At 40.6% G+C, this 16,073-nt stretch overlaps 1 protein-coding gene across 11 annotated transcripts in view; it reads right to left on the bottom strand.

The window, feature by feature from the left end:
- CSPP1 (centrosome and spindle pole associated protein 1) overlaps positions 1–16,063 on the bottom strand; it is a 132,563-nt gene extending 116,500 nt beyond the window's left edge. For 7 of the 11 annotated variants that reach the window (XR_012093703.1, XR_012093704.1, XR_012093705.1 and 4 more), the window contains exons 1-2: positions 3,537–3,645; positions 1,302–1,401 (exon numbers count right to left, since the gene is read on the bottom strand). Coding sequence is in view for 8 of the 11 variants with exons in the window: in XM_073018140.1 (XP_072874241.1) it covers positions 1,302–1,401; positions 3,537–3,635 (199 nt within the window). In the remaining 3 variants the exon portion in view is untranslated. Of the gene's footprint in view, positions 1–1,301; positions 1,402–3,536; positions 3,646–13,915; positions 14,031–15,978 lie in introns of those variants that run through there. The other 4 variants (XM_073018142.1, XM_038000431.2, XM_073018143.1 and 1 more) reach the window with 3 other exon arrangements.
- Between the last annotated feature and the right edge of the window lie 10 nt (positions 16,064–16,073).

Genomic DNA, 16,073 nt, shown 5'->3' with positions numbered 1-16,073 from the left:
CTAATGGAGAGACAAAGCTTACTAACTATTCAGTTTCTTGGCTGGCATCCCCTTGTATCCACTGGCACGCAAAAACAATTTAGGAGTATACCTACAGACATGAAAAGCTGTCCATTTGAGAACAATGCTTTATCCAAATGAACTTATCATAGTTGACTTTCTTTTTGTGAAAAAGTTTGTCATCATCAATAAATCACAAAATGCACATTAAAAATATTCATACAGATCAGGCACAATGGCTCACGCCTGTAACCCCAGCACTTTGGGAGGCCGAGGTGGGAGGGCAGATCACCTGAGGTCAGGAGTTCGAGACCAGCCTGGCCAACATGGCGAAACCCTGTCTCTACCAAAAATATAAAAAATTAGCTGAGTGTGGTGGCATGCGCCTGTAATCTCAGCTACTTGAGAGGCTGAGACAGGAGAATCGCCTGAACCTGTGAGGAGGTGGAGGTCGCAGTGAGCCAAGATCATGCCACTGCACTCCAGCCTGGGCAACAGGGCCAGACTCAGCCTTGGGGAAAAAAAAATATATATATATATATTCATACAGACTGGGCACAATGGCTCAGGCCTATAATCGTAGTACTTCAGGAGGCCGAGGCAGGAGGATTGCTTGAACCCAGGAGTTCAAGGTAACACTGAACTATGATCATGCCACTGCACTCCAGCCTGGGTGAGAGAGACCCTGTATTTAATAAATAAACAAAAATTTTTACATATTCATACATTTTCTTTTTTTAAAATGTACACCTACCAACAAGCCAAAATGTGGTAAAAAGTTTCCAAATATTTTCATACCATACCATAATCAAAGCATTAGTATGGCTACAGTATTAACTTCTTTACAACTCCAACATGATCATCAATAATTAAAATAGTCTTTCACCAAACAGCATTTTGTACCCTTTAAGCATATTTATTTAATTTTTAAATAAGCAAGTTCACCATTTTCAGTCAACAAATAAAAGTTTCTCTTCTCTTCTTCTCTCTCTCTCCCTCGCACTCTCACACACACACACACACACACACACAAACTCAAAGTTTTCAATTTTTAAGTTATGTTATATACAACTACTTCTATAAGTTCCACAAATCATAACTAATGCAGTATCACATAAAACAAGTACAAAGTTTTCAGTATGAGTTATATTTCATATGTAGACCATATTGACTTATATAAGATTCCAGAAAGAAAAATTACTAGGATTCCAAATAAATCTTTTTTTCTGATAAGATAAACCTCTTTCAGAAGAGCCCACTAAGAATATCTTAAAATAAGTTTAGCACATCTAATGACATACCTAAGGAACCCCTGGTCTGTTGACTATTTGGTGGTATGTTTTCTTTAGCCATAGAGATCAGTATCTTACTGTTTTCAGAAAGCTTCTCTGACAACTTGCCCTGAAAGAGACATAAAGTTTACAAAATCAAAGGGAAAAAAAAAAAAACCATGAAATATACAACCCACCTCAAATTTTAGTTAAACAGCTTGATGAAATTACAGAGTACATCATAAAAGAAACTAAGTGTAAGGTTTGAAGAATTAACCAAAGGTATTTGATTTTATAACAGATATTCTAATATTTAACTCATTTACTTACCAACAAATATTTACTGAGTTCCTATTAAGTGCCAAACATTTTGTCAAGCGTTGAAAGTATATAAGTTTTAAAAAATACAAGAATTTCTGCCATCATGAAGCTTATAAACTATTGGGGGAACACATAATTAACTCATGATTAGATTACGTGATATATCGACAGTGGCAGCAAGGGGTTATGGGAAAAGAAAACAGATTAAAGTAAGGAGGCCCAAAATGGTGGGGGAGGGACTACAAGGCCTCACTGAGCAGGTGATACTTGAACCAAGACTTAAAATTGCTTATGTACAAATTAATATTAGAAATTATAGCAAAACTGTCTTTAAAGCTATGTACTCCAAATTACGTAACTCCAAAGCCATAAGCTGGTCCTAAACACTGGAGAGTGGTTAAGAGATAGACTCTGGAGCTGCATAAAGGTTCTACTCCTCAATCCACCACTGTGTGGACCTGGACAAATTACTTAACTCCTGTGAGCTTCACTTTCTTAATCCATAAAACAAAAAATTTTCACCTACTTAACAGGGATATTATGATTAAATAAAATGATACATATAAAGTCCTTGGCATTCCTGGTACATGACAGGTTATTATGGAAGAAAGGCAATCTATTATGTTGGTTCCGAGGACAAGCACTGGAGCCAGGCTGCCAGGGATCAAAGCCTAGTTCCACCAACTCTACTGCTTTAGTCTCATTACTTAACTTGCCTCAGTTTACTCATCTGGAAAATTACAATAACAGCACTTACCTCATAGATTACTGTGAAATATAACCTCTTAAGAATATGCCTTGTCCATAGCTAGTACTCAATAAATGTTAGCCATGTAAGTAAAATTGTAATTAGGGCATCTATAGTATTTGTCATCTCAGCCAAGATACCTTTGTCCAGGACAAATGCTAAACCAGAAAAAAACACTGGACAACAGGTAAACCAGGATCATCTTGAACAAACCAATATATATGGTGACTTTCATTATGATGAACCATATGACACAGATTAAACTACATGCTGTATCTTATTACACACACTGAGCCCTGAGAAGGTGCCACAACACTCTAATCAGGGCTGTATTCTCAGAGCTTAGCATAGTACCTAACACAATCTCAGTAAGTATTTGCTAAATGGATAAATCAGTTTCACCTAAACAAGGAAAGCTTTAAGAAAGCCTTTCAGACATTGCTTTAAGAAACAATTATTTTAGGCTGGGTGCAGTGGCTCACGCCTGTAATCTCAGCATTTTGGGAGGCCGAGTGGGTGGATCTTGAGGTAAGGACTTCAAGACCAGCCTGGCCAACAAAGAGAAACCCCAACTCTACTAAAAATACAAAAATTAGCCAGGCATAGTGGCGGGCACCTATAGTCCCAGCTACTCATGAGGCTGAGGCAGAAGAATCACTTGAGCCTGGGAGGCGGAGGTTGTGGTGAGCTGAGATCACACCACTGCAGTCCAGTCTGGCCAACAGAGCGAGATTCTATCTCAAAAAAAAAAAAAAAAAAGCACTTATTTTAAGAAATTTATATTAAGAAATATAAATAGTATGAAATAAATTAATAAACTCACTTCTGTAGATTTCTAAAAACTTTTTAAACTAATTAAATCGAACTTTTTCACACAGACCATAAGAACTTGCTTTTACAACTATTCTGTTTATGTTGCGGAAGTTCTTTGTAATGGAACTGGTCTCATAATCATTTTATAAACCAAATAATTCTTCAACAAGAGATTAGAGAAACACTGTGATATATAAACCACCACAAAATAAAAACTGCATTCAAAATTATTGCAATCCTGTCTGGAGTTAGGCTCCCAGAATGACAGCATAGAACAAAACAGAAGATTCTCACTCATAGAAGAGGATGTTTTGCATTTACACAGGAGTAATCTCCATAGACAATTATAATAAAACATGTTCAAAGAAAATTATTAAGTTTACCTTCATTTCCATGTAAGGTGGATCACTTTCCAACTCTGCTTTGTCTTTGGCCAATTTGGCTTTTCGCTCTTCGATAAATTCATCCAAATTATCAGCCATTTTGCAGATTCTTTTAAAAAAATTTCAATGAGCATATCTGTATCACAGTATTTTTAGCCTAATTATCAACATGTAAACTTAGCCCACATTTAGTTTTCAATCTCATTTATCAAATTGAGAAATTCAAACTTAAGATTGATCATAAATATGCCTGCCTACTGCCTCTCCCAACTTCCCCAAAAAGCCTACAATATACTTTAAAATATCTGAAATAAAAAGAAAATGAAAAACTACCACCACCCTCCATATACACCCTCTCCCCGGCAAAAAACAAAGGCAAGCAAACAAAAAGTTCTTTAAATCCTTAAGCCAAAGCACTTTAAAAATAAATAAGTAAATAAAATAAAAAGTTTTTTTTAACTACTGGGAGATAATTTCTGACTTACAGAGAAGTTACAGTAATAATACCAAGAACATACAAAGATTCTTTATTAATTCCCTATTAAGATTTTGCTCCACTTGCTTCATCCTTTGCTTGTGCACACAAGGTCATTCTCTCCATACACACAATGTTTTCTAAAATTTTTCAGAGAATAAAGTACATATATCATAGCCCTTTGCCCCTAAGCTCTTCAGTGTATGTGTCTTAAGAATTGGGTTATTTTCTTATATAACCTCAACATAATTATCAACTTTTGTAACACTGATTTTTTAATCTATTGTCCATATTCCACTTTTGTCAACTGACTCAATAGCAGCCTTTAGAGCCTATTTTTCTCTAATTCAGGACCCCATCTAAGTTAGGTATTGATTGCATTTCCCTGTTATATCTCTTTTGCCTTATTTAATTTGGAATATCTATCTCTACCATCTTTTTGTCTTTTACCAATTTACACAGGTGAAAGAATCCTGTGTAATAGAACAACCTTTTCAATAGAACATCCCTTATCTGAGATGTGCCTGATGTTTCTTCATGACTAAATTTAGATTATGCATTCTCATCAGATATATTAGGTGAAATTTCAAGGTGTCACAAAGAGAAGGCACATGATATTTACCTGCCCCTCGTTAGTGATGGTATTTTTGATCATATGGTCAAGATGTTGTCTAATTTCTGAACTGCTAAACTGTTCCTCAAAGTATAAAGTACCATATTACATTCCAATGTATAAGAATGTATGTGGGTTGTAATGACAATTGCAATTTCTACACATTCTTGCCAAGGTGTGATATTTTCAGTCATTTTTATCTTAGTCATTCTATTCTGTATTTAGTGGCATCTCTGTGAGGTTTTAATCTGCATTTCTCTGAGAACTATGATGTTGAGCATCTTTTCATGTATTTATTTACCATACATATAATCATTGGGAAAGTATCTACTCAGATCTGACCTTTTGTTAAAATTAGCTTTTCTTTCTTTCTTTCTTTCTTTTTTTTTTTTTTTTTTTTTTTGAGACAGGCTCTCACGTTGTTTCCCAGGCTGGAGTGTAGTGTTGCCATCATAGTGTACCTTCTGCCTTGAGCTCCTGGGCTCAAGCAATCCTTCCACCTCAGCCTCCTGAACAGCTAGGACTATAGGTAAGCACCACCATCCCCAGCTAGTTTTTTCATTTGTTTGTTTATTGCAGACACAGGATCTCACTATGTTGCCCAGGCTGGAGTGGTATGATCACAGCTCAGTGTTACCCATTCAATTCCTGGACTCAAGTGATACTCCTGCCTCGGCCTCCTAAAGTGTTCGGACTACAGGTATAAGCCATGAAGCCCAGCAGGTTGTTTTATTACCATTAAATTGTAAGATTTCTTTATATATACTTGATAAAAGTCCTTTATTAAACTTGCTTTATTTTTACAAAGCAATATTTTACAAAACTTGCTTTGTAAAAATATTTTCTGCCAATCTGTGCTTTGTAAGTTTTCTTGATATATTTTTAACAGTGAAAGTTTTTAATTTTTATCAAGTCCAATTTAACAATTTTTTCATCAATTTTTAAATTTATTGTTTGTACTTTTTGTGTCCTATCTAAAAAAAAATTTTTTTTGTTTTGTTTGAGACTGAGTCCTGCTCTCTCGCCCAGGCTGGAGTGCAGTAACGCAATCTTGGCTCACTGCAGCCTCCGCCTCTCGGGTTCAAGCAATTCTCCTGCCTCAGCCTCCTGAGTAGCTGGGACTACAGGCGCATGCCACCACGCCAAGCTAATTTTTTTGTATTTTTTGTACAGATGGGGTTTCACCGTGTTAGCCAGGATGGTCTCGATCTCCTGATCTCGTGATCCGCCTGCCTCGGCCTCCCAAAGTGCTGGGATTACAGGCATAAGCCACCGTGCCCAGCTAAAAAATATCTTTGCCTAACCCAAGATCACAAATATTTTCTTTTATGTTTCCTTTTAGAAGTTTTTAGTTTTTTCTCTTACATTTAAGTCTATGATCCATTCAAAGTTAATTTTTGCAAATCTGTAAGGGTCAAGACTCAGCTTTTTTGCATATGAATAGAGTATTCCAGCACCATTTTTTGAAAGGACTAACCTTTCTTCATTTAACCTAGAATTTTTTTCCAAATACATCTTCCAAAGTCCCATGAAAGTTAGCATCTAATTGGGTACGTAGAAAAAAAAGAAGCCACTAATGATCAACGTTTTAAGGCCTGGAAGCTAAATGTGGATAGAATCTTGGACAGAAGTAAGTCAGAGCAAGTTGGAAGATTTAGAAAGGTTTGGTTTACATATGTTAAAAGGTTGGAGCTAGTAAGATGTGCTACTGGAAATTTCCAGTAGATGGTTATAAATGTAAGATTCAAATTCAAGAAAATGAACTACATTAACCATGTATTTTAAAGATAACAGTTGAAGCCACAGTAAATGAGCACAGACAGGGAAAAAGAGAGATGACCCAGAACTAAACAACAGCCAGTGTTCACTTGAGGGAGTGACAGAAGAATTGAAGCTGGGGAAAAAAAAAAAAAAAAAAGAAGGAAAAATTAAATAATAATTAAAACAGGGACATGAAACAAACCCAATCAGCATAATTAGTTGAGGAAAAGAGGAGAGATACAAAATAGAACTAGTGAACAGTATCAAACGCAAGCAAGTTAAAGAACAAAAGCATCCACTGAACTTAATGTTTGGGACAATAATAATTTGTTATATATATATATATACACACACATAATTGTAGAAAAGCAGGCTTTACCTAAAAGAATATGTTGAAACTTATAACTGGTAAACAGTACCTAATGTAAACTTCATGCTATTATTTACTACCAAACGAAACACTGATTTTAAAACATAGCTTTAGGCTGGGCTTGGTGGCTCACACTTGTAATCCCAGCACTTTGAGAGGCCAAGGTGGGATCACTTGAGCGCTGAAGGTCAAGACCAGCATAGGCAACATAGTAAGATCTCATCTCTACTAAAAATAAAAATAAAAAAAATTAGCCAGGCATGGTGGTGCATCCTGTCGTCCCAGCTATTGGGGAAGCTGAGGCAGGAGGATTAGATCACTTGAGCCCAGGAGATCAAGGCTACAGTGAGCTTATGAGCATGCCACTGGACTCCAGCCTGGGCAACAAAGCAAGACCCAATCTCAAAAAAAAAAAAATTAAAAATTAAAAAATATATATATTTACATATATAGTTTTAGCAAAATATATTACAAATCAACAAAAGTTGATACATTCTGGTCAATTTTTTCTTGTTGTTTTTTGTTTTTTAGAGATGAGGTCTCGCTCTGCTGCCCAGGCTGGTGTGCAGTGGCACGATCATAGCTCACTGTAACTCTGAACTCCTAAGCTCAAGTGATCCTCCCACCTTGGCCACCAGAATCACTGGAATTATAACTGCCAGCCACCACATTCAGCTTATTTCAGCATTTTTTTTTTTTTTTTTTTGAGACGGAGTCTCGCTCTGTCACCTAGGCTGGAGTGCAGTGGTGCAATCTCAGCTCACTGCAAGCTCCGCCTCCTGGGTTCACGCCATTCTCCTGCCTCAGCCTCCCGAGTAGCTGAGACTACAGGTGCCCACCACCATGCCCAGCTAATTTTTTTGTATTATTAGTAGAGACGGGGTTTCACTGTGTTAGACAGAATGGTCTCTATCTCCTGACCTCATGATCTGCCCGCCTTGGCCTCCCAAAGTGCTGGGATTACAGGCATAAGCCACCATGCCCGGCCTATTTCAGCCATTTTTAATTTGCTAATAGTCACAAAAGATTCTTCCTAAATCTTTCTGAAACAAAGATTTCCTAAATCCTAAAAATTCTGAACAACTCAACAGCAAACAAGTTATCATGTTTAAAAAAATCAATCCCTAAAATCCTCTAATCTTCCTAAATATTCTATGTCTTGACAGGAATAAAATGATGAGATAATGCATATATTTTGCTATAGAATTTTGCACAGAATTTAAACAGAATATCATTTATCTAGGCTGGGGGCGGTGGCTCACGCCTATAATCCCAACACTTTGGGAGGCTGAGGCAGGTGGATCACCTGAGGTCAGGAGTTCGAGACCAGCCTGGCCAACATGGCGAAACCCCGTCTCTACTAAAAATACAAAAATTAGCCAGGCATGGTGGTGTAAACCTGTAATCCCAGCTACCAGGGGACACTGAGGCAGGAGAATTGCTTGAACCAGGTAAGTGGAGGTTGCAGTGAGCTGAGAGCATGCCACTTCACTCCAGTCTGGGCAACAGAGTAAGACTCCGTCTTTAAAAAAAAGAAAGAAAGAAAGAAATGTCATTTATCTAAAAAGAAAAAAAAGCAGTAACATGCCACCTTCACATGGAACTAAGGTTTCCATACAACCTATTAACAATTATTAACATGTTCATTTACATGTTGGTCTAACCAGGCTTTGAAAGATCTCCCTTTTGAATTTATAGATGCTTATATTTATCTTTACTGTGATTATTTAACATTATAAATTATAGAACTGATTTTAACTTACAGTAATCAAAAGTACAAAAAGTACCAATAATAAAACATACTTTTAAACAACCATAGTAAATATAGCATATGCCATAACTAAAACGTAAGATTTATCCAAGATATAAGTACATTTCTAATCACTTCTAATTTTGTCCTATATCTAATCCAATTAGATTATAATGACTTTAATATTAAAGAGTCAAAGACACTAATGAGTCTTCTCCTGGTAATGATCTCCAGTCAAAGACCACCAGGAAAACTACTACAGTTAAGTTGGATTTACTACTCATTGCATTAAGGAATGCACGGAGGACACACACCATGGGGAACCCTGTGGTATTGTGGTAAGAGGGTACTGGAAAAGACTTATATGTGTTGGGTGATTTGGGAGAAGGCTTAATTTAAAGAAGTGGAGTTTTGCTCAGGATTGAACACTGTTGTAAGTGGGGTTAATTCTATGATAGTACCACTCAATAAATCTAAAATATAGGAGGAGGCTAATGCTGTAACTGGTAAACAAGCAGTAGACATTCACATCAGCTGGGAAAGGGAATGTTTGGTATCTTGTGTCTTGGACAACATTTGTCTGTGTTTGGACACAATGATGGAATGTTTTTGTCTTGATCCATCATAGACACAGTGGCCTTATCTGATGTTGACATTCTGTACAATAGTTTATCTTCAACAGAAAAACACAAAGTTACTGTGAAGGCCAGACTAGTTTCTAGCAATACTAGTTTCTAGATGTCAGATGTCACGGCCATTTTTCTTTTTCTCACTCCTAAAAGCATGTGATAACTTACATAAAACATATTTCAACTACACAATTATTCAAGAATTACTTGGTGAATCACAGAGACAGGGTTAATAAATATGGCATATGTACAATATACAGTAAGAAAGTTTGTAATTTAAGGATTAAGTTGCCAAAAATAAATCAGCTGAAAGAAACCTAAACGAGATTATTTATATCTCTGACACTCTACAATATAAAGTCACTCACAACTTTTTTCAAGACATCATGGCCAAGTATTATTTCCCCAGTAGCTGTGTACATAGTATGTAGATAATAAACAGTTCTCAGGAAAACAGTTTAATTGAAAGAACTGGGTTTGAAATATATTTCCATCACTTACTGATCTCAACGTGAATGACCTCAAGTATGTTCCTTAACTGCTCTATGCCTAATCTATAAAACGGAAATATCATTTATTCTAGTATATTATGAAGAAAAAGCAAAATAATGCATATAAAAAGTATGACAGAGAACCTAACACTTGGAAATCAACAGATCAGGCCAGGCGTGGTGGCCCATGCCTGTGATCCCAGCACTTTGGGAGGCCAAGGGGAATGGATCACCCGAGGTCAGGAGTTTGAGACCAGTCTGGTTAACACAGCAAAACTCATCTCCACTAAAAATACAAAAATTAGCCAGGCATGGTGGCACACCTCTGTAGTCCCAGCTAATCAGGAGGCTGAGGCAGGAGAATGGTTTGAAACCAGGAAGCAGAGGTTGTAATGAGCCCAGATCACGCCACTGTACTACCGCCTGGATGACAGAGCAATACTCAGTGTCAAAAAAAAAAAAAAGATCAATTCTTTTATTGTTTATTGTTGTATCTTCATAGTCTTTGCATATATGAAGATTTACCTCTTAAAAACAGAGCCTGTGGCCGGGCGCAGTGGCTCACACCTGTAATCCCAGCGCTTTGGGAGGCTGAGGCTGTCAGATCATGAGGTCAGGAGATCAAGACCATCCCAGCTAACACGGTGAAACCCCATCTCTACTAAAAATACAAAAAAATTAGCCAGGCTTGGTGGCAGACACCTGTAGTCCCAACTACTCAGGAGGCTGAGGCAGGAGAATGGAGTGAACCCGAGAGGCAGAGCTTGCAGTGAGCCGAGATCATGCCACTGCACTCTAGCCTAGGTGACAGAGCGAGACTCTGTCTCAAAAAACAAAACAAACAAAAAAACAGAGCCTGCAAACATAAAGTATGCTGAGATTTAAATCATCAATAATTGATACTTGGTTATCATAATCTATACCAACATCTCTAAATCTTAACCTTTGGCTCTTTATGCTTATCATAGACATATAAGCAGACCAGAGCATACCCGTTCTGCTAAGTCTAGTCAAATCCAATAAACAGAACCCAGTAAGAACTGAGTTTGCCCAATTCCTTCTCCCAAATTCATCAGTCACAAAAAGATGGGAAAATGTTGCTCCTATCCTTTTCCCTCTCAAGGACTGGAGTACAAATTTCCTTCCCACTATGGGAGCATGAGAAACGGAAAATGACTCCCCTCCTAAAGCAAGACATTGTGCTAGAGGCTGGCGTGATCAAAAATATAGAATGTGGCCGGGCATGGTGGCTCATGCCTGTAATCCCAGCACTTTGGGAGGTCAAGACAAGCAGATGGCTTGAGGTCAGGAGTTTGAGACCAGGCTGGCCAACATGACAAAACCTCATCTTTACTAAAAATATAAAAAATTAGCTGGGCATAGCAGGAGGCTGAACCATTGCTTGAAAACAGGAAGCAGAGGTTGCAGTGAGCCAAGATCACATCACTGAACTCCAGCATGGGTGACAGAGTGAGACTCTGTCTCAAAAAACAAAAAACAAACCAAAAAAACCAATGTGTATATATGTATGTGTGTATGTATATATGTGTGTATATATATATGTGGGTGTATATAAGTATACATTTAAGTATACATGTATACGTATATATATGTATATATATGTATATATAAAAACATGATTCTTGTCCTCAAATTTGGACAAGATAATGCCCCCTGCCACAGGGGCTGACAGGGGTCTAGGAGCTAAATGTGAGATATCCATAATGGATGCACTGGAGATATGAAGAAAACAATCTAAAAATGTCTAGAACTCAGAATAGAACCCAGGATGGAAATAAAGATCTAGCAGTATATAAAATAATCATTAAGGCTGTGGGAGAAGTTTTGTCTGGAAAAAGAGACCCTAGAGTAGGGGAACAGGACCTAGAACAGGTGTCAAAGTGTGATAACATGTGGGGTAGGGGGAGGGGCCAGTGAAAGAGCTTTAGAAGAGAGGAAGGGACAAAGTGACCAGGACAATGTTTCTCACTTCTCATCCATCCAGAGATCTGTCTACCGAATGAAAGGCTCTCCATCTTTCTCCTGGCAGATGGCATCCACATGAGCAACTTTCTCCCATGGGTACACCCAAATTTTGACAAATTTCCCTAATATTGCTAACATGTAAATACTGTTGCTGGGGGAAAGAGGGAGGCTGGGAGACAGGATACAAAGAGAGAGTGAATAAATATATAAAACCATGTTGAAGTCTTTCAGCAGCTACTAATAATACACCCTTAATGGTGATAAAGGGCAATAACATAAATTAGCCTTAGGGTTATGCCAAATTGCTGAAACACTTGCTCAAACATCCTTGCCTGCCACTCAGAAAAGTACATCAGAACCTAAGTCAGAATGATGTTAAAAGGATAATCTGGGGCTGGGCGCGGTGGCTCAAGCCTGTAATCCCAGCACTTTGGGAGGCCCAGACGAGCGGATCACGAGGTCAGGAGATCGAGACCATCCTGGCTAACACGGTGAAACCTCGTCTCTACTAAAAATACGAAAAATGAGCCGGGCGAGGTGGCGGACGCCTGTAGTCCCAGCTACTCGGGAGGCTGAGGCAGGAGAATGGCGTAAACCCAGGAGGCGGAGCTTGCAGTGAGCTGAGATCCGGCCACTGCACTCCAGCCTGGGCGACAGAGTGAGACTCCGTCTCAAAAAAAAAAAAAAAAAAAAAAAAAGGATAATCTGAAATCTGCTCAAATGTGTAACAGTTAAATCATATTTGTCTGAAAGCTTCATTTGAGAAAAACTGTACCGAAAGTGGCCTGTTTCAATTTACTCTGTCTAAACGCACGCACCCAGAAGGCTATCTGGCAGAAGACCCAAGCGTGGCCTGGCATGTGGCTCAGGGCCGTAATCCCAGCACTTTTGGGGAGCATAGGCAAACGGATCACTTGAGGTCAGAAGTTCGAGACCAGCCTGGCCAACAAGGTGAAACCCCTTCTCTACTAAAAGTACAAAAATTAGCTGGGCGTGGTGGCGTGCACTTGTAGTTCCAGCTACTCAGGAGGCTGAGGAGAACTGCTTGAACCTGGAAGGGGGAGATTGCAGTGAGTCCAGATGGTGCACTGCACTCCAGCCTATACAACAGAGCGAGACCCTGTCTCCAAAAACAAAACAAACAAACAAAAAATTGATCCTTGTGGAGCATTTCAGTAGATATTTAATCACCAGAAAGCTGGCGACCTCCTAGGGAGAAGAATGATATGGAGAAAATACCTCAGTAGCTTCCATGGAGCTTGTCAACATGACAAGTAATTCTTTCACACAGAACAGAGCCTAAATAACTTGTAAAAGGCCTAAATTAGCATTTTACAAATTCCTATTGGTTGCTTTTAGGCCCCTGATTTTCCATGGTGTTTGGAAACCAGGTGGTGGTTTACTTCAGAATTTAGTCTTCCCCGAAATCCTAGCTAAGCGTCTTAATCCTACAATCTTGAGAGCTAGCCTCTCTCAAAAGATGAGTTCCATTAATAACATGTACTGACAACTGGATTCAAGTCTCACGTAAGATTCCTAAAATCAAGGCAGTTAGAAACAAGAGGTTCAAGCTCAAGCAATCGGGCAATCACGGGAGGAAATACGGTAACAACAATACCGAGCTACAGTGAAGATTAAGTAAGTTTTACTAGCAAAGCAGTGCACACAAGCGCTCCCACGTTAACAACAACAAGCACCGAGGGGCTAGAAAGGCGCCTGGGGAGGCTTGACCCAGCAGGAGAGGCCTCGCAGTTGGGTAGAGGAGGCGTGTGGGAACCAAGGCACTGCTCGCCCTCAGGCCCTGGAGGTGACTGACTAGGAAGCGTCAGTGCGTCGTCAGGCAACCAGCTATCAACAACACCGCGGGCGGCAACGACCACTGTGGCCCAGGAATCCGGGCCGTGTAACCAGGGCACCTCCCCGAACCTGGCAGCCGCAAGACCCCGGCTCACAGGAACTCCCGCCCCCAACCCTCATAACTCAGTCAATGGTGCCGGCCTCTCGGCCGCGAGACCCCAACTCTCCACACCCGTAACTCGGGCACCTCCCCCACCGCGCCCAACCGCCACGATGCCCCCTGCCGACAAGAAACCACCCCCCTTTTCCACCCCCAGACTCCAAAGCCTGTAACTCCGGCACGTCGCCGGCCTAGTTGCCTCGAGACCTACGCCCCGAGGGAGCCCCTGCCCCTACCCCCGCTCCGGGGCCGCGAATGCAGCCCCAGGACTCTCCACTCTCAACCCACACCACACCGCACGACACCCCGCAGCTCACGCTCCCCATCCGCGGCTGGCTGACTCTTACTCAGGGGAGCGGGGTCCCTGAGACGGGGAGACGAACTGTGCTCTACAGGATCGTCGCGAACCGAAGAGGTAGCAGCCGCCACCTGGCGCGGGAACAGCGTGAAAAACCTCCGGGCCTGGGCTCCGCCCCTCAGGCCCAGCCCTCCGCCCGCCCTTCGCCCACCGCCGGGTGCGGCCCCGCCCCCACTGCAGGCGGCCGCGCGGCAAGACAGCGCCCCCTGCCGTCCCGGAGGCCGCATAGCTGCCCGCTGCGCTCTCGGTTCGCCAGCACCCTGGCAGGGGACTTGGACAACCCGTCCTCCCACTGTGCCCAGGGGCTATTAAACCGTGGGGGCCACTTCTCAGGCTAAATCTACTTCAGCCTCTCCAACCTCCCATGCACCAGCCAGCTTGGGAACAGTGTCAGAGCCTGGAAAGAAAAATGGGGAGGTAGTGAGAGGAAAAATGTTGGCATACCTCTCAGAGCGTTACTCCTAGCCCAGGAGTGTCGTCAACGTTGGGTCCTGGGCTTTCCTTATCATTTTCAACATGTTATTCAGTTCACCCCAATACAATAGCATATGGCCATATGCTACTACCAGAAAAGAGACCTCTAGTTTCCCAGGAGAGTGGAACTAAGGGTAGGTATTAATGTACTATTTTACCCTAAATTTCTTTGTAAGATAGTTTTAAAGCAAATTTTCTTCAACTGGAAGTGCCAAAACAGCAAGCTGTGGTGTGGATTCGATAATTCCAATGTTTTCGTCTTAACTGATTATTACAACGCATTGTAACAGTTACAGAAGCACCTACAGAGACTTGAGACATCATGGAAAGAATGGTCATTGGAGTGTCAAGAAAGAGTTCGTGGTCGATCTCACTGGACTATATTTTTAAAGATTAATATGAGTTCCCAGGCAGAAAATGTAGGAAAGAGCATTTCAAGCAATGCTGACCACATATGCAAAGCCAAAGGAAATATATTTGCATTGCTAGAACGAAAAGTTTCAGGGGGGACTAAAGAGAGATGAAGCTGGAAGAGGTGCGTAGGGGCCAGGTTGTTAACAGCTGTGGTGCTATCTTTTCTTTTTTCTTTTTCTTTTTTTTTTTTTTTTTTTTTTTTTTTTGAGACTGGCTCTGTCTCACAGGCTGGAGTGGCGCGATCTCGGATCACTGCAACTTCCGCCTCCTGGGTTCAAACGATTCTCCTGCCTCAGCCTCCTGAGTAGCTGGGTCTACAGGCGCACACCATCACGACTGGCTAATTTTTTTGTATTTTTTTAGTAGAGACGGGATTTCACCATGTTGGCCAGGCTGGTCTCGAACTCTCGATCTCAAGTGATCCGCCCGCCTCGGCTGCCCAAAGTGCTGAGATTACAGGCGTGAGCAACCGCGCGTGGCCTGTGATGCTATCTTTTCAGGAAAGGAAAAAAAAAAAAAAAAAAAAAAATCTTGAACACCTATGCTAGGTGCTAGGAGATGAAACAAGGAACGCAGACCTGCTCCCTGTGTCTTGAAACTTAAAATCTTGCATGGATGGAGGAATGAGATGGAGAAAAAAGAAAACCTAAAACACGTAAACTAATTTTAAAAATAATTAAACATTGTATTAACTGTAGGAAGAAAACAAACCAGTTGCCGAAATTAATTACGCTTTGGGAACAAACGCGGTTCACAGGAGTACCAAAGATTTAACTGTAACCTATTATAAGAACTGAGTACTGGACATTTTCAGAACAGTAATGGCACATAATTCACAGCAGTGCCAAAGATTTAACTGTAACCTATTATAAGAACGGAGTACTGGACATTTTCAGACCAGTAATTGCACATTATGCATATGTAGATGTTAACTTTTACCGACACCCAAAAAGGCATGACAGTAGCAATCAAGGAGTACCCACTGCCTCCTCGCATCGATAGAAAAAGCCCATCTGCAAGATAAGCGCCAAGCCACCACGATCCCGTTAGCTTTTACGCATGTGCAGTGAGTCATCTTGGAGTAAACTGGAATGCCATGTTTATCTTCCTCTCAAGCAGCTTCCAGAACGACTTTTAGCTCAGTTGTACAACAGATGGCCTTACCTTTTAGTCTTTCAACAAACTTATCTCATTTAAGGTACCTATACCCACACAAAAACACTTTCTGCCCTCCACATCCCACCGTTATGGCTCCAACT

Source organism: Chlorocebus sabaeus, chromosome 8 (assembly GCF_047675955.1).
Source record: "Chlorocebus sabaeus isolate Y175 chromosome 8, mChlSab1.0.hap1, whole genome shotgun sequence".
In the NCBI taxonomy this organism is placed as follows: Eukaryota; Metazoa; Chordata; class Mammalia; order Primates; family Cercopithecidae; genus Chlorocebus; species Chlorocebus sabaeus.
This window is presented reverse-complemented; position numbering and strand designations above follow the sequence as displayed.